This window comes from Geospiza fortis, unplaced genomic scaffold (assembly GCF_000277835.1).
Source record: "Geospiza fortis unplaced genomic scaffold, GeoFor_1.0 scaffold16, whole genome shotgun sequence".
NCBI classification, from domain to species: Eukaryota; Metazoa; Chordata; class Aves; order Passeriformes; family Thraupidae; genus Geospiza; species Geospiza fortis.
Genome location: NW_005054302.1, coordinates 9,663,257 through 9,682,321, shown reverse-complemented (window position 1 = coordinate 9,682,321; position 19,065 = coordinate 9,663,257). Strand labels below are relative to the sequence as shown.

At 45.0% G+C, this 19,065-nt stretch overlaps 1 protein-coding gene across 1 annotated transcript in view; it reads right to left on the bottom strand.

The window, feature by feature from the left end:
- Positions 1 to 517: 517 nt before the first annotated feature.
- The window catches only part of MTMR2 (myotubularin related protein 2), a 41,244-nt gene continuing 22,696 nt past the window's right edge, over positions 518 to 19,065 (bottom strand). Inside the window, exons 7-14 of the mRNA XM_005417727.2 lie at positions 12,520 to 12,669; positions 11,536 to 11,724; positions 9,288 to 9,473; positions 8,225 to 8,431; positions 6,566 to 6,658; positions 5,089 to 5,202; positions 3,494 to 3,670; positions 518 to 2,503 (exon numbers count right to left, since the gene is read on the bottom strand). Coding sequence (XP_005417784.1) covers positions 2,342 to 2,503; positions 3,494 to 3,670; positions 5,089 to 5,202; positions 6,566 to 6,658; positions 8,225 to 8,431; positions 9,288 to 9,473; positions 11,536 to 11,724; positions 12,520 to 12,669 — 1,278 coding nt within the window. The 3' untranslated portion in view covers positions 518 to 2,341. The remainder of the gene's footprint in view (positions 2,504 to 3,493; positions 3,671 to 5,088; positions 5,203 to 6,565; positions 6,659 to 8,224; positions 8,432 to 9,287; positions 9,474 to 11,535; positions 11,725 to 12,519; positions 12,670 to 19,065) is intronic.

The window sequence follows — 19,065 nt, the reverse complement described above, 5'->3', positions numbered from 1 at the left end:
GGGTTAGCTACTGTTAGATGCTGCTAACCAGGTATAGTGGGAGTAACCACTTAAAGAACAGCTCATGCCAGGAGTCCTGAAAAATCAGTAGCTGAAACTTACACTTGGTCATTTTTCTTGGGAAGGATGTCTGGAGATAGCCCTGTCCCCGAAAATATTCAAGGCCAGGTTTGATGGGGCTTTGAGCACTGGTCTAGTGGAAGGTGTCTCTGCCAATCAGGGGGGTTGGAACTGGATGATCTTTGAAGGTCCCTTCCAACTCAAACCATTCTGTGATTCTGTTTTTATAATACTGACAGCTAAGTGCTGGTCTTAAATGCAACTTCTCCAAAGATGAATCTTGGTTTTCTGTCATTCTAGACTTGAGAGTTTTAACATTAGCAACTTGAAAGACCCTCTGCAGAAGAATGAGAGATTTGGATTTCACACACTGAACTTGCAGTGCTATTTATTTAATGTCTGCATGTCCTGCAAGTCCTTTGGAAAACCACATAGTTGAAAATAAGAGCACAGGAACTTTATCCATTTATCTGTTTTTATTAGCATTAAGGAAACCAAACAGCCTTCATCAAGAAACAAAATATACACACATAGTCAATTTGCTAATACAGAATAATGCTTTAAACCCTTTTCTATAGTGATTGTAGGTAAGAGCAGACCTGCCCTTTAACCTCAAAGCAAATCTGAGTCCTTAGGAAGTATTTTGTGTGGATTCTTTGCACTTTTGAACCATACTGTGACAGGCCACCCCGTAACAGCCGTGGTGATGCTGTACAGCCTGTTACTCATCCTGACAGAAGGCGGCTCTGGATTTCTCTGTAAGCACGGAGTGGTGATTGCAGCAGTAGAGCAGGCAGAACTGGAGACTGCAGGAGGAAGTGACTGCTAACTACCTTGGAAGGAATGTGGCTTTTGAAAGGCCGTTTCTTAGGTGGGAATAGGTCTGCTCTTATGCTCCCTCCAAAAATCCCTCTCTAGTGGAATAGCAGCTGAGTGAAGCAGCTGACAGTTATATTAAACAGGTGACCAGTCTGGGATCCAATCCTAAAAGAGCAACACAGGAACCCACACCAAGCAGTACCCCTTCTCCTCAGCAGAGACGGGGAGAAGCGGCCTTGTGCATACTGAACTGCCTTTGCTCCAAGAGCCCTCCTCTGCAACCCTGTGCTTACCTGTTTGGAAGAGCAAGGGGGCAGTCATAGGCTCACCAAGTATGTGTTGTATCCCCTACAGTAAATTTTTGTATTAAAATTCAATTTTAGCTTGAGTTGAGTTTAGTTGAGTGACACCAATTCTTGAAGCAGACTATGAGGAAAAAGGTAGGGTTTAGAAAATGGCCAAGCTGTTCAGTCTGCCAGAAAAACCTAAAGCAGCAGTTGCAATGCAGGCAGAAAGGCGTCTTTGGTTGATGCACAGTTGCTTCCATTAGTTAGCAGAAAGCTGAAATACCATAAGTACACCACAATAACCCTGCACAGAAGCATTAAAATTGCTAATTATGCTTACCCAAGCAAAATGTAATGGCTGATCCCAGCAGTTCACAAGTGCCCCTTGGTATTCCATTACCTTTTCCCCTGATGAGTATGAGGCACTGGAGGCCAGAGGAGCTGTGGAAAGCCAGGGGAGCCCACTCTGCTCCCCCTCTGAAATAAAGGTGCTTAAGTTGTATCCTGGCACACCCACTGTAAACCATAAGTGAGATTCTGAAATTGCAGAGATGGAAGTAAACGTTGTCCTACAAAATCATGTCCTGTATTGTTACTCCTCTACTGCAGTGTTTTATTGGGAGAAGCTGCCCTTTCTTTAAATAAGGCATCATTTGCATGGCTTCCTATGATCTAGATTGAGGTGAAGGGAATGACTTGTTTCAGACACTGCTGTTGCTTGTTTCCAGGTGTGCTGGCAAATGCCCTCATTGACTCTGCTGTGCAGGAGGGTGTGTGATGGCACAGCTGCATCTGAAGCTCCAATACAAAGTCAGGTTTGGCCTTTCAAACTTCTGAGCAGACGTTTTTCCTCCACAGTACTTCATGCTTGTGCACAGACTCTTTCAAGCCAAGTGAATTCCAGCACATGAGTGAACAAAGAGCAAGCTCCAGGCTTCTTGCAGGTGGCAAGTGCAATATAAGCTAGCCACTGAGAAGGGTAATTGCATAGGGGGTCTTGTCTGTGTTGGTTTTTGCTTTAAGCTTTCTCTAGTGCTACAGTACTCATAAATTACCCTGGAGAGAAATAAATAAATAAATTGGCATCTCCCAGGCACCATGTTGGAAATGCAGGGGGTTTCAGGAAAGCTGCCCTCCATGGTCCTGGGAAGGTAGTCAGCAAGAAAAAGTCCCTATTATACAACTGTCTGTACGGGAGCGACGCACTGTGCGGGAGAGCCAGCGCGCTCCGAGGATGAGGTGGAACGGTTGGTGATCTCTCTCTGCAGCTCCTCCACTTTCTTCTGCAGCTCAGCCCGCTTGGCCAGAAGCTCCTTGTAGCGATTGTGAACCGGTTCCTGCAAGGAAATGTGTGGCTGAACACTGGCAGGTCAGCATGGAAGAGGGAGCCTGAAGCACAAAGCTGCTGACCTTACAGACAGCTATGGGGGAAGGACGTAGGTGAGTGTCATCAGTCTCCAGCCCACAGGTACCTGAGTGCTTGCTCTGGCTCTTGGCTGCTCATTTGGGTCCAACATGCACAGTGCAATGCTGGCTAAACAAAACAGTCTGTACGTATTTTGAAAGATGACAGTTGCCAGACTCTGATCTCTGACATTTCTGGGAGACACTGGCCATGGCATCTCAGGGGCTTGAGAGGAAAAAACCCGGCCAGATTCTTCTAAATATTTTCACATAGTTCTGACTGTTGAACAGTCAGTACTGCAAAGTGTTTGCTGGGTTCCTGTCTGTGTAACGCTGCAGATCTGCAAAACTGCTACCTGCAGACAGGCACTGAAGCAATTGGGAATTTTTGTCCCTTTCTACTAAAAAGTGATGTCAGCATTCAGGGTCATGCTCAGACCGCTAGTCTGAGGTGCCTGCCCTGGGCAAGCCAGCTTCCCTACTGATCACCTTCCCTGCTGGCTGGGGTCAGACCCCTGTGCCTCAGGCAGCCAGAGCAAGCAGCAGGTTCCCATCACCAGTAATTTAAATACAGCCCCGAAATTCCTATATAGAACCCCACATTCAGAGAAGTCTTAGGGCTTTTAAGATCTTTTGTAAAGACAACTCAGATAATTTTTCCCACATTCTAAGTGAGATATCTCCCAGATCGCTGAGAATCTTCAGCTCCTGCAGATTTCACAAGGTGGTGATGTCCAGCTGGGCACCTGCATTAGTCAGCTCTAGGTGGTGCTTGCTCTTGCTGACATTTGAATTTAGGTGTTTGTTTTCAGATTTAAGCATAAATCTGTGGCATAAATCTGTACATTACCTGAAGGTCTTGACCTCCAAAGAAACAGTACTGGTACTAGCAGAGAGGGAAGCAGGAGTGGGAAGAGGAGTACCTGAGGCTTCATCCTGGGGTTCCAGCGGATGTAGTAGCCGACCCACAGCTCGAGGTGGCGCATGCTGGCCACGGGATACAGGACGTGGTTGGAGTAGCTCACGTACAAGGGGTTAGTAAAGTCTTCCAGTTGGCTGTTGATGTAAGACCAAAGTGATACAGTCTTTTTTGGAAGGCTCTGTAAGGGAAGGGGGTGGAGGAGGCTTTATTTGCCATACGAATCCCAGCTATCTACAAACTGTAGCAGCATAGACATATGCCTGTCATTAATATGGAGCTGGTTGTTTTTTCTAGCTTAAAAAAAAACCCGCCAAAACTGTTCTTTTGATGTGGTTATTGTACTCAAAGCACATGGATGCAGGCAGGCACACACGCCATGGCACGGAACAACCCCTCTGACCCACCCAGCTGTCAACACAGATCAGGAATCACCACTGCTACAGCAAGGGGACACTGGCATGTGAACTCCTGGTGCTTTAGTTAAACTTCACTTCTCTGAAGTGCTCCTGGAGGACTTGCTGGAGTACTTAATTGCAAAGGAAAAAAAGAAAACATTTGACTTAGGCCCTGATCTAGTGGAATAATTATGCCTGTGAATACTCCCACTGAAACCAGTGCTGAAGTATTTTCTAGATTAAGTACTTCACTAGGCTGAGGCCTTTAAAAAAAACCCAAACCCATGTGCAAACAGCATGCAGATTTTATTTCCTGGAAATGACAATTATTCAATCACTGTGGACTCCAAAGAAACAGGGACACTGATTTCACTCTAGTAAAATGCTATCACTTTTATTTTCCAGCTAGTTTTTATGATTATGTTTAACTATCAAATATAATCACATCTATGAATGTAATCACATCAGGTCCACACAGCACTGCCCTCATGTACCTCTGTGCTGTTAGGCTGCAGCCTCTGGTGACAGAATGCTTCATCTTTAGGTAGGTGAGACAGAGTGAGTGCCACTGTTTTCCTTCTAATTCCAGACCGGGTCTGGATGAACACATCTCTACACTCCTCCCTGGGCAAACAAACCTTGGCCAGACTGCAGGGCAGAGCTGGCTTGTGGCAGGACAGAGAGGCATGTCCTTAATAATAGTAGGAGAGTTGTCCTCTCCTGGGAAGATGCAAGCACAGCAAGAACACACATAAAGACCAGTTACTTGCTGTAACCTCTGTGTCCAGAATGACAACACACACTAGGTAGTCAAAAGCACCCTAAAGGGATCATCTCAAAGACAAGGCATGACAAAAAAGCACCAGTTCCCACAGAGAAGGTTACAGTAAACTGAAGTTCAAAGCAAAACTGCATTTCCACTACCTGGGAGACATCAAGAGTTATTCAACCACTAGTGACTAACTGGAAGTAGACAGTATCCAGAAAGGAGATGGTGCTGCTCTGAAACATGAAGCCTCCAACAGACAGCAGTTTATGCAAAGAGGAAAACCCTCCAAGTCTCAGCTGTTGAGAAGGGGGCTTGGCATTTCCAGCCTCACATCTACAACTATCTCTGAGTGAGGAACCAGCTTCTGTAGCAATATCTGGCCAGCTAAAGCAATCAGGAACAGGCTTTTACCTCGGAGAGAAGCCGTCTTACCTCCTTCACTCTCTGCTGCTCGCTGCTGCACAGGAAGGTCCCAAACAAACAGCTGTACAGGTGATCCAGGATGGTGATCAGGAAGTACTCATTGAACTCAAATGCTGTAGGAAACTTTAGGCAGAAATAGAAAATTAGGTTGGGATTTTAAAACAGGAAAATAAACTTTCTCCCATGCTGTGGTCTTGGTAAGGAGTTGGCTTCTTGATTTCTAGAACAGGATCTGTCCCTGTTCCCTGCCTGGCTGGATATTCAGGGTCATATTTGCTCCTTCCAGGAGCAAGAGTTTCCCTCTTGGAAAGCTGCTTTGCATGTTCAGAGAGGAATTTTGAGCAAAAGCCAGAAGTCTGAAGGGTTAGAGCACTGTGTTTATGTACACTCAGTGCTGCTTCAAATTGAAGCTTGCTCTGCTATGCCTGTCCCTCATGACAAGCCTTGCAGCCAGACTGTGAACAAGGCACACGTGAAATAAATACATTCAAAAGATGGAAATTTTCTAGGGCCAAATGGAAATAACCTGGGTGCCCAACACAGCACTTCCCAGAGGAAACAGCAAGAAGGCATCTTGTGACAGGGGTCAGCAGGAGCAGAAGGTGGGCACAAGCCATGTTTGTTGCTGAGCTCTGTGCAGAATCAATCTGACCTGAGACAGGGACAACTGAAGCTCCACAAAGGGTCATTAAGAATAAATGCAGTGAACTGCAAAGACATGGGGTGATGGAGAGGAGAGCAGGAGCCCTTCCTCCCTCACAACCACCCTCCTCTTTCCAGGCTGCCCCACTTGTGACATCCTGACCTCATCACTGCAGGTCAGGATGCCCAGCTGTAGGAGCAATCCAAGGAGACCACAATGAAAGTGACTTTTGATGATGGTAAAGTCTCCTCTTCTCTCTGCATCGATGTGGTACAGTGTCATATGTAGTGGCATCCTTTTCTTCTATATATAGTGCTATCCTTCTCTTCCACTCCTCCTGGTTTAACCCAGGGTGAGCCTAGCTTTTTTCAGTGAACTGCCTGATCACAGCTGACTTTTGTGTCACAGAAGATCCCAAAAAACCTTCTAGGTTCCACATGCCTGGGGAAAAATCTCCCTGACACAGGGAATCTCTCCTGGACTGTACCTTTGCCATGCCAGGTCTGAAATGAGGCACTCAGCTCTGTACCTCACATTATGAACTGGGAGCAGTACATTTGCCTGCAGAAGTTAAAATAGAACATGTTACAGGATCAGCTTGAGCAGGGGCAACAGGGATCTGTTACACCCACTGTGCTAGGGACTTACATTAGCAAGTGTTTTCGGGCTCTGTGCTAAACAGACTCCCAAAAAGCCTGCTGCCAGAATCAAAGCAAGAGTACAAGCCCAGGAAGGAGAGCCTGCACAGGTCAGCTTGGAAACCATTCCAGTGTCCATACACCAGGCAATGTCTTGGTGCACTGTGCATGGCTCTGGGGACACGGGTGCCACCCAGCAGAGTACCTGTCTCGTCATTTGCCAGACGCAGTCGATGAACTGCAGAAAGACGGGAGAGCGATCCGCGTCCGCATGGTTCTTGTCCCCGTGGCCAACCCTCTGCAACAGCAGGACAAAGAACACGAGTCATACAGGGCTTCATGGGGTCTGCTCTCAGTCACCTAAACCTTTACCAACAGCTTTAAAAAACTTCAAATGAGTCCTGATACTGCTTTGTCCATATCAGCGGGTAAAGGAGTAAAGGACAGCTACTCTCTTTGTCTTTGAAGTGAAAATTCTTTATGGGGATATTTTCATGCTAAGTTAAAACAAGAGTTGTTTGAGTAGAGGCTCCAGATGCTATGCTGGCACTGATTTCAGTTAATAGCTAAAGTTCAGAAGGAAGAAAAATGAGAATGCTTTTTGCTTCAGTTGCAGCTGTTGTCCTGGCTACTTCAGTAGTAGAGGGTGCTGGATGCAAGCACTACCTAGAGGCACAGCATGCGGCGATACCCATCAAGCAACACCTCGCAGCTTCCAAGAGCTGTACAAACACCAGCCCAGCCCATCTCCTGCCACCTCCAGAGAGGCAGCAATGACAGTATTCCCAGAGGCAGCCTCCAACCCTGACCCTGCTGTGTGGCCAACACATGTGAGGCACGACTCCTCAGAACTAGCACAGTACATTGTTAATGATTATATATTACCTGGGAGCCCCAAGTACTGCACAAAGACAGAACGAGAACATGTAAGTAACAGAGATCCCTAAAACTGTTCTCCCCTCACCAAAGGAAATTGCTGTTGGTATTTTCCTAGCCTAGACAGTGAAGAAGCTAAAACACTCATTGCTCAAATACCAGATAACAAGTTTTCCTGCAGCAGAACCTCAGTCACTTTAGTGCCTCAGTTTCCCCACCTTCCTCAGAGCATTTGACAGTGCAACCCACCACTGCAAGTGCGGCACACAGACCTTGTTCTAGCCCTTGCAAAATTAACAACCACTAGAGAACAGCTACAAGCAAAACACAATAGGAACAAAGACTGAAAGGATACTACTGAAAGGCTCTCTCCATTCCCATCAGTGCAAACCATAACAAACTGCTGTGTCACAAGCCCACAAAGCTGCCTCTCTGCCAAGTGCTAAGGCGCAACCACAAACCAGTCTTGGTCCAGGCTCAAGCTGCTGCTCTTTCACCTAAATAATTAGAAGCCTCTCCAAAAATAAAATGTGCTTGAAGAAAATGTGAGGTCAAGGCTATAAACAAATTCCCAAACCTCTTCAATACCAAAGCATTTCTTAGATGGTGCCCAAGCAGTTTGTTAAAAAAATGGACTGAACTGAAAGAAAGACAAAAAATACCCAGTGGTCTCTGCCAGCTCCCAGCAGAAATGCCAGCACTGAACCCAAAGCACACTCCTAGTTTAAGCCTAAGCACAGGAACATGACATTATCAGTCAGACACCTGAGACATCTAAATACCACCTGTTCCCTGTATCTAACCAATACAGTCCCAAGGAGGTTAAGAGGTGAATGGAATTATAGGTAGAAAACAATAACATCAGCATTCACCTCTCTTCTGTGAGTTCAGCCAGGAAACTTCTCACAAGAAATGTAAAACTCCTCTGAAATCCTTCAAGAGGGACAAGAACTTTCTGTTCCATGCCCTCCATGGGCTAGGGACTCACCAGCTGGAATCTGTGGCCGAAGCTCAGCCACTCCTTCTCCACGAGCACCTCAAAGCCACGGATGGTGCGGTAGTAGCCATCCAGCATGAGCAGGGCCAGCGAGGTGAGCTGCGCTGTGCGGTCCCAGCCGTCGCTGCAGTGCACCACCACCGATGTCTTCCCCGACTCCACTTTGTCAGCAATCCGAAGGGCTCCAGCAAGAATGAGCTAGGACAAGGGAAGAAACAAATTACAAAATCTCTTTGGAACAGAAACTATAAATGAAAAATGGCTAGTGACAGCACAGGACAAACCAAGGGCTCTGCTTGCCTCAAGGAGAATGGTAAATCAGTTCCAACTACTTTATAACTAGGACAGCAAACTGGTGAACACATTTTCTGTTCCAGCAAGATGACGACACATCTAAACTGTAGTGTAGGCACAACTGTAGAAGAGCCCTTGCATAAAACTCAGTCCTTCCTTGGACAAGTCAATATTTAAATGCAGGAGTGTGTTGTGTCTGATAGGAATGGCCATCACCTTGCAGCTGCCCCAGGTGCAGATCTGCCCCTGCCTGCATCAGCAGAGCAACAATGTAAGCTGGACATTTTCAGAAAAGGACATTATTTGAAAACCAGCATCTGGAGAAGCCAAAGTATTTTGCCTCCTTATTCTGACTCTGCTTGGATTCTTGAAAGGCTGAGAGGGCCCAAACTTCCAGCATTTGCTCGTCTGGCCCACACAATAATGCCAGAATGTCAAGGAGCCGAGCCAAGAACTTGGAAACTCTGTGACTCCTAAGTTCTAAACAGAGCTTTCACAGTTACACATCATCCAGGAACATCCTTCACTTCCAAAACACTATCTTTCAGTATTTCAGCCCCCTCCCTTGTCCCTCTTTTCATCTCCTTAAGATTCCTCACTCCAAGAACTGCAGTTTTAAATGCTTATAAATAGAAAACAAATTATAAGTCTTTACATTTATAAGGAACTGAAAATCGTGGAGTTGACTCTGGATATCTTCCCCAGACTGGTGAGGACTTGGGCTTGCTCAGCCACGTGCAGTGGATGCAGACATGCATACCTTGATATGCTCCAGCCAGTGAGTTGACTCTAAATTAGACAGCCAATGAGTCTCCTCGATATTGGGATACACAATTTCTTTTAGTTTTCTCAGCGACTCTCTCATAACATGAATGTTGTGAATGTCCAGGAACACTAATTCTGCATTCTGATAGGCATCCTCGCTCTCATAGCCCCCTCCTTTAGCCTGAAGAACAAAATTTACATACAAATCATTAAGGAAAACCATATTTTGTACTTTATCCCAGTCATTTGTCCTGAGCAAATAGCAGCTGACAAAATACCACACTGGCTGGGCTATCTAAAGCAGGCAAAAAACATTGGCTTTATCTTACAGCTGGGAGCAAACATGTACAGGCACACACTTTGTGTCTCTCTTCTGCAATACCTAATGAATGCTGTAATTTTTACCAAAGAATATCACATTACAAGCCTTCTTTTCCTCTGTAATTATAATTTATCCCCATTCAAGCTGTTAACTCATTACATTTGCTAATCTATCATTTAAAAATTTACCATACTATTACAGAGGAGGATAACCCACACACTAATTGCCTTCCCTAAGTAGGGGGAAAGGCAAATTAAAAAAAAAAAGAAAAAAAAATGATCTTTACTGCAACAAAGCAGCTCCACCATTAAAACAAAGCTTAAAGTGATGGCATGGAACACAATTTTTAGAAGGGTAGAATGATGGACCCTGGGAACTACTGAAATGTCAGCCTCACCTCTGTGCCTGGCAGGATCATGGAACAGATCCTTCTAGAAGATATGCTAGGGCATGTGGAGGGCAGGGAGGTGATTCAGGATAGCCAGCATGGCTCCACCAAGGGCAAATCCTGCCTGAGCAGCCCAGTGGCCTTTATAATGGAGAGACTACAGCAGCGGACAAGGAAGGGCTATGGGTGTCATCTACCTGGACTTCTGCAAAGCCTTTGACACAGCTCCCCACAACATCCTTCTTTCTAGACTGGAGATAATGGACAGACAGTTTGATGGATGAGAAATTGGATAATCACATCCAGAGGGTAGTGGCCAATTGCTCAATGCCCAGGCAGTGACAAGTGGTATCCCTGAGGAGTCCGTACTGGGACTAGTGCTCTCTAATGTCTTCATCAGTGACACAAACAGAAGGATCAAGTGCACCCTCAATTGGGTGTGCAGGTGACACCAAGCTGAGTGGTACAGCTGACACTCCTGAAGGATGGGGTGCCATCCAGAGGGACCTGGACAAGCTCAGGAAGTGGGTCCATGGGAACCCCAAGAAGTTAACAAGACCAAGTGCAAGGTGCTGCACCTGGGTTTGGGCCAATCTCTGGTACCAACACAGGCTGGGGGGTGAACAGATCAGAGCAGGCCTGCCCAGAAGGACTTGGGAATGCTGGTGGGTGAGAGGCTGGACATGACCCAGCCATGGGCACTCCCAGCCCAGAAAGCCGCATGTTTCCTGGGCTGCATCCAAAGTAGTGTGGGCAGCAGGGCCAGGGAGGGGATTCTGCCCCTCTGCTCTGCTCTGCTGAGACCCCACCTGCAGTGCTGTGTCCAGCTCTGGGGAACCAGCACAGGAAAGACAAGGTCCTGCTGGATCAAATCCAAAAAGACGATCAGAGGTCTGGAGCACCTCTCCTGTGAGGGATGGCTGAGAAGGGAAGGGCCTTATAAGGGGAGACCTTATATCAGCCTTCCAGCACTTAAAGAAGGTTTATAAGAAAGATGGAGACAGACATTTTAGTTGGGCCTGTTGTGATAGGACAAGGGGTAATGGGTTGAAAGTAATAGAAGGTAGATTCAGACTAGACATAAAGAAGAATTTTTTCACAATAAAGGTGGTAAAACACTGGAGCAGGTTTTCCAGAACAGTGGCAGATGCCTCATTCCTGGAAACATTCAAGGCCAGATTGGACAGGGCTCTGAGTCCTGTTGGAGGAAGCAGTCTTTCAACCATGTGAATTGAGAAATGGTCATACACAAGGTCTAGGGTGCTAGGGTCTGACCTCAGTACTACAATTTTATTTCCTTTCCAGTGTCATTTCCCATTGTAAATTAATATAATGGATCATCAGCAGTCACACTGATATCTTACAGATACCAATGAAGGTATAAAAGTCTGTCTAGAGAATCATATCATTGCATTCAGACTTCTTCTGCACTGGTAAACCCTTGTGATCCTTAAGAATAATATGAAATGGTGGTGGGAAATGTGCTCTAAACTATTACATTCCCAGTTTTAGACACATGAAAAAGCACCCAACCTTATTGGCTACAGCATTCACACTAGGCCTTGCATCAAATATGAAGATTTTATGGGACTGGGCATTAGAATCCATGATGGCTTGAAGGTACTTTTCATCTTCCTTGCTCCGCTTGCCACTCACTCCCACCATGGGCTGGCTGCAGCGCGTGATCGTTGCTTGACTTTCTGGGTGAATCCATGACAAGACCTTCAGAAACAAATGGGAAATAAATAAAGGAAAAATGTGATTCATTAAACCAATGAAGTGAATTATCTGTAATGGCTTGCTCTGGGATTGTCTATCAGGGGGTTCCAGAAGGCTGGATTCTATTACATCACAACTGAATGAAAGAAAGAACCCTTCTGTCTTTACTCATTCTGGTGGCATTCCCAAAGTTTGAACAAGCAAAAGGTGATGAAATTGTTTGAGTCTGACTTTTATATATGATGCAGACTGTTTTTTCTGGCTGTTGTGTGAGTCAGCATGTGGGCTATGTCTTACTTTGTGTTACACCATGTAAAAGTTAAGCATTTTAGGAATAGACTGAATTTCCTATAGACTTGAGGAGTAAACCAGTACCTTTCCAGTTACCTCTGAAATAATCATCATAACAATGTGCTTTGTCTTAACTTCATTTAATAAATGCTCTCGTCAAGATTATCACTATGTATTTCTCTGTCCTGAAAGTCAGAGTAGGCCAGACAATTGTAAACAGCCAAACAGGGCTGCCTTGTGTTTCCCGGGAACTGAACTGAGATTTGGTCTGAGTTGTGCTAAATTATCTTATCTTCTAGTTTTGGTTTAGTCTACATCTCTTTCTCAACAGTAGTTTCAGCAGATACTGTTGTTTTCTATGTCCTCAAACACGTTGTTGTCACTTTTATTATCTTCTGACCATTTATTTGCTCCCTGGAATCTACTCAGCCTGATCTTGGTATTACTTATTGCCCAAAGGTATGTGTAACAAAACCACATCAAAGTGGCTTTTTCTGTCCCACTCACTGGTATGCGTCCTCTGGATCTGAAGGATGCCACTCTCTTTAATTCCTCGTCGGGAATGTTTACAGGCACGGCTAGAATGGCAGGGTACGTATCACACAGCTCGTAGCGCTCGTTAATCTTGGTCAGCCTCCAGCTTTCATTGGGAATTCCCTAAAGAGAGAAATGCAGGTTAGCAAATGAGTTGTTCTGAGACCTCAGCACAGACAAATGCCCAGACCTGAAATTCAAGGCAACTTTCGTTAATGAAGGTCATTCAGGGCTGGCACCTGGGAATGCATTATCTTGGTAACTTGCATTTCATGTCTCTCCACAGAGAGGTGGATGTTTTGCTCAAGACACTGAAAAGCAGGGAAACTGGGCTTCAGGCAGGGTCACCTATGGCAAAGGAACTGTGGAGGCTACAGATGTAGCAACACAGGTGGTCCCCCTGAGCCCAACTTTAAGGTACCTCCTGGTCTCATTATGGGCTTACAGGAGAGCCAGGAGAAGGACAGAATGGGTGACCAACTCAGTCCCCACATGGCACTTAGTCCAAATGTGTTAGTGAAAACTGGGGATATAAAGTGGAGTTACCAGACAGGATGGAGGGAAGGGGGAGAAGGGAGAACAGGCAGTAAAACACCTCAAAAAATACGCCTGATTTGGGCTTAGTACAGTGTTTGTGGCACAACTGTGGAAACCTCTAAAAACACCAAAAGCTTAACAATTGTATGTCTCTGTTTGCATGATTGTATGTGATACATGACTCCCATGTTTCCATCACACTAAGCTCTCTGGTTGAACTGAGGACTTGGGCCAGGAGAGCAGGGAATCTCCACACACACATCACAGAGCTCACCATGCCGTGATGGGGAAGCCACTCAACAGCTTCCCAGACAACAATCTCCAAGTAACACCTGAAGCACAATGGGGATGACCCTGACAACCTGCAGACGTGGTGTGGCTGAAGCTGGGAGAGAACAGACCAACGGGGAGTGGCTGGTGCAGCTGCCTGCAAGCAGAGATTTAAACAGACCCCTACTGCAGCAGGGGTGAGCAGTGACACAAAGCATCTCTGTGGGGAAGACACATCTGCTGCAGCAAACATGGCCAGGCTCTGAAGCACCGAGTGTGTTTTAGGGGAACATCAACTCCTTACACAATACACGCCTCTGTTCTAATGAACACTACTCCATTTTAAAGCAGGGTGATGGGACACTGATCATGACTGTCACAGCTCCCACAGGAAACCAACAGCACATCTAACATGGGTCAGACGAGCTGTGATAATTATGGCTGACCCACACAGACTGCGGCCGGTATCCCATCCCAGTGGTGAGTCACGCTGTCAAAAGAGGTCATGGTTAGAAATCTGAGGGGAGGCCAGACCTTCTGTCTAGTATCAGTCACACACTCTGCTTTGTGAACCACTGCTGTCCTTTGGCCCTCCCTGGGAAGGCAATGTTACTACAAGGATCACCTCAAAAGCCTGAAGGAAAGCTATTTTTGGCCCAGTCTGAAGCCGGAGAATTGGCAGAACCAGACATCAAGCAATGTGTATACACAGTTCAAGCTTACTGATGGACAAAACATGCTCAGAGGTCTGCCTGCTGTACACAGCAAGGATGAAATCTGTTGGGCTCACCAGCTCTGCTGCCAGCCAGGGAATAGCTAGACTCTTGCCAGTGACCAATTTGTTTACTACCTGGAAGTGGACTAATGGCTGATTAGTTCTCTGTCCTGTCCTAAGAAGCATATGATCCATAAGGAATTCCTGAAAATTTCACCTCCCCAAATCTGAATGAAAATTACGCTGTCAGCACAGTCATGGCAAGAAAAAGGGGAGCTAACAAGCAGCTACACAAAAGAAAGGCTCCTTTTCATTTTACCCAGCAGCTCTACTAATGCTTATGGAGACTAAGGAGCGGGCACTGGAAAGCACCCCCTTCACAGTGCTGGGCAGTGTGGCTTCAGAACACACTGCTTGGGCCACAACTGACCTCTAAAGCTCTCCAAAGCTCTAAGTCTTTCAGCTGCCACACTGACAAATTTGAAGGAAATCTTTCCTCTGCAATAGCCCAGACCAGAAAAGTCCATGATGAGCCCCCCAAAGAAAGAAAATATGCTGTGTGTCAGCATTCAAATTTCTTTTGACTCGTGGGGAATGTCTGCTTTTCCGTGGCCCAGGAGCCTTGAATCACAGCACCACCCAGAACGCTTTGGATTCGGATCATGACTTTCTATAAAGACTGGAAGCAAGCAGAAATAAGCCAAGTGGGCTAGAAGAGAAGCTGAATTTGCATCTTCCTTGGACGTTTGCCATAATGCAGGATAGCTTCTGCATTTATTCGTGCTCCTTCAGATTTGCCCTTTCTCCAGCTGGAATCAATAGAAAAAGCTAAACGTGATATAAAGCACACTGGTATTTCCTCATCTAAGATGCATTTCACTGCTTCCCGGTAAGTTGTAAGCACCCAAAAGCCCACTATGAAACAAAACTGTTACAGATGTAACTCAACTGGACTCTGCCGGGTAAGGAGCAACTCGCGGTGCTGCCTGCCTGTGCACCTGCAGGAGGAACTCAGGCATGCCTCCCTAAAAGCAGGTTGTGATCATGCTGAAGCTGCCAGGGCACATGGCATGTCCACATTAGTGACCAGAGACTTCTGCACAGGTCTGTCTTCGTCAGGTATTAATGCTGCTAGCAGCCCCTGATTCTAGGGGAATTCATATCTCTGGTGGCTGCCAGTGGACAAACTGAGGAAGGCAGCAAAGCCACACGTATAGTCATAAATTAAATATACCCATGACCATTCTCACTGAGCCCAGCTGAACCAACACACCTCACATGTATACTAACAAACTCATTTATCCTCCAAACAGGATATTTTGTCCAAAATGCCACTGGTGATCCTTGACTTGCATCACAGAACCTTTGTGGGTGGCTAAAGATGCTCAAACACACTCATTCAAAAGACCAGGATGCTCAAACACACTCATTCAAAAGACGTATGATAACAGTCTGGTCTGTAGCTATGCCTGAAACTTGCTCCTGTGCTTGGGAACACTCCTCACAACTGTATCATCTAACCATAGAGACACAGCCTTTGTGTCCTCTCCACACACAAACTAGACTTGGTTTCCCTCTAGATAAGATATTGATGCCTTACTGTAATGACTTGGGTTTGGTTATCACTTGATTTACACTTGATGTTGCAGAAGATTTGTTTGCAGGGAAAAACTGTTGAAGCTGCACCAGCACAGCACTGACACCACCACCTTGCAAAGCACATGGTTAAGGTTAAGCACAAGAGGATCCTTCACTGACAGGAAAGAAAAAATTTCCTTGCTGTAGTTACACGCAGTCACACCTCTCTACGGAGAGAGAGTCCATCTCTCTGTGGATCTCAGAGATCCACTCTGAGCTTACACATGTAAGTGCACCTTGATCTGCAGCAGGCAGCACAGGATACAGCTGCAGAGCCAAGATGGTGCCTCTGCCATTTACTGAGCCCAGGCTGTGCCCACTCAGCCCCAGAGAGCTGTGATCTGTTCTGCAGCAGAGACGTACACAGCATAAGCAGGACCTCAGTTAAACCATGGGACATTCAACATTCAATCCTCACTTTGCTCCCCTAAGTTACACCCAACAATCCTCTGGAGGATGATGTTACCAAGTTCTACCTTTCTCACTCTGCTTGTATACTAATGCTGGGCACTTCTTTAATCCTCAAAACAGGTCAGTTCTTCTGAGTTATTAGTTTCTACATGTTTTCTCTGAAAGCAGCAAGCACAGCCCCTACACTGTGGCTCTCCAGTAGATATGACCAGAGCAAAGGATATTAGACAAGAATGACTTTTGTAGAGAAACATCACACAACTTCACAACCTCTTGTAATATTTTCCAAATGCTCCCCACCTTATTAAGGAAAATAAAGCTTTAAGTTACTCCAAAGGCATCTTAAGGACTTTTGGTTTCAAGTGAGTCTTATTCACTTTGCAATTCTGTTTTATATTCTGCCAGCCCATGTGTAATAAAAATCAGGGAGCAATTTCAGTTTTCAATTTCATTTGCCACATGTGATTCCATTTACCAACTAAATCTCAAACCTCTCTGAGTTCCTTTTGTTCTCTACAGGTTGTTTATTACTCCCCATAGTTTTACACAATAACAGATTTTTAATAAGTTACATATTTCCATCCTTCCCAAGAATGCTAATGGGGAAGTTAGGGGTTTACTGAGTATCTTTCCTAATTGCTACAATTGCTATAATCTCAAAATATTTCTATTAATTTTAATTTAAAAATTTAATAAATAAACAACAGCACACTCAAACTTGATATGTCTACCAGTGTGGACATAGAAATTACCATGGATCCTGGTCTAAAAGTCTTTTCTGGATGCCTGGTAGTTGGAGTTCACTTTTGCTCCACTCCCCTCCCACTGTGTTCCTGCTCCCACAGGGAAAAGACTGACCTGGCCTAAGATACAGCAAGTTAATGCCTGGCCATCCTGCTGGGCTGCTGATGCCCTAGGCCAGCCCTTCTCTAACAGTTTCTAAACCAGTTCCAGAAGGTCCTGCTGACAGTGCATATGTCCTGCTTTTCTATTTCTGATCACAATTCATAGAGTCAGAGACAGGTAATCTCATTATCTGATTTGATGATGCCAGTTTTGTTTCACTGTTAACGAATCCCTGCTGCCATTTCAAGACATGATCCTGATTTACTGTAGTATTTGTTATTGCTTTAGCAGAACCTGGTTGGATTAAGAAAAAAGGCTACGACACTCACACAGATAAATTGAACATCCATAGTTACAAACACTGGAATTAAATAAACAGACTGAAATACCTAAAAGTTTTGGAGGGGACATAAAGCATCATGCTGCAGGACCTAAATCAATCTGACAAAAGGGATGAAATTCTCCTCCTGGCCAGATCACAACATAAACATCTACTGCAGTATGGCTTGCTTCTTCTTCAGCAGCTGGTGTTGGTCACTTTTGGAGATAAGGAACTGGAGCAGATGGATTGTGTGATCTGGAATGGTAGTGACTGTGGCCCATCATGGGTAAAACTCAGAAAGGCTGTGGCTGCAAAAAATCCTGGTTTGGATTTGCTTTTGCAGTTACCAGTGTAAGGAAACGACCACGGGCTTCGGCACATGGACATTAGCTTGGTTTCTTGACATAGAAGCAGTCAGGCAAGTTTGTCCTTCCCACTCACAAAAAATTAAACAACAAAGAAGCAGGCTACAGCACAAGTACACACTGCAGCAATGCCTCAGCTGGGTCACATCTTACACCCATTTTCTTTACAGAAAGGCCATGAAGAGCTGCAAATCACAGGCATGCAAACACGTCTCCTTTCACCACATAACCAAATTCCTGACAAATTTAAGGGTGCACCAAATCACCATACTGCACCTTAAAAAAAACACTAATATGGACAGAAAAAAACCTAATATGGACAGAAAAGCCTCTATCATAAAAAAATGACATGCCAGGAATTAGAAAGTGGAATAATCTACATTGAAATTATCCAATTTCCTCTTTCCAGGTGTTATAAAAATGTCTTTTGTACTTTACCTGTTTTGACTGATGCTTGGCTGAGTGAATGCTGTGCTTTCCAGGGGAGATTATTTTGATAGCACAGGTATTCTTTTTGTTGTCACTCCAAAATTTTCAGCCCTACAAAGAAGTGTCTTGCTCAAATAACTTGGGCTGTAAATCCTTCTCTACAAGCAGATCTTCCCATAAAATAACCACCAAGAAAGAGGTAAAGCCTAAACAAAGCAATAATCACTGCATTACCTGATCTTATGCTCAAGTTGACCTTAGACACAAAGTGATTATAAACGACTGGAGTTTGTCTTGGCCAGGATTTTAGATTGTGGCATCTCATTGCAAAATACACTCCTTTGCACTGAAGGCAGCATACAGTAGGATACAGTAAGATACATCTCGCTTCCCATTAGCAGTCTAGAAGCCAGCAATCTATCTTAGGCAGCTATTTCAGGAGAGAACAAATCACCCCCAACAGTGAAGCACTCTCTCCCATCTGTTAATGACAGGCCTAGATAACCAATTTAGAAGGCATGCCCAGCTTTTAGAAGGCTGGAACTAGAAAAATGAATCCTTAGGTTTTGGATTCCGGGAATCAGATGAACTAGGCTGGCACAGAGGTCTGGTTTTGTTTGATTTGATGAGAAAGACCCAAATAAATCTTTAAATTGCATGGTTTAAAATTTCTTAATTTTACAATAGAAAATTGGTTTTATTCTGATGGATCTGGAGGAGACAGAAGCTTATTGTGTCCAGGGGAAACGTGCCACCAAATCATGCTCCTTTTTCTACTTGAGAATTGTATGACAGGACTGATTTCATTATAAAAATCAAAATTCTCCCATCTTTTACTCCAAAGAGGACCACTCAAGTTTTCACCACAGTATTCCTTATCGACAGCCTGTCACATTAATAATCATTAATACCTTTGATCAGTCTACTCTGGACACACCACAACTGTAAATAACAATACTCTCTAGGCTGATCCCTATGCTGAGAAG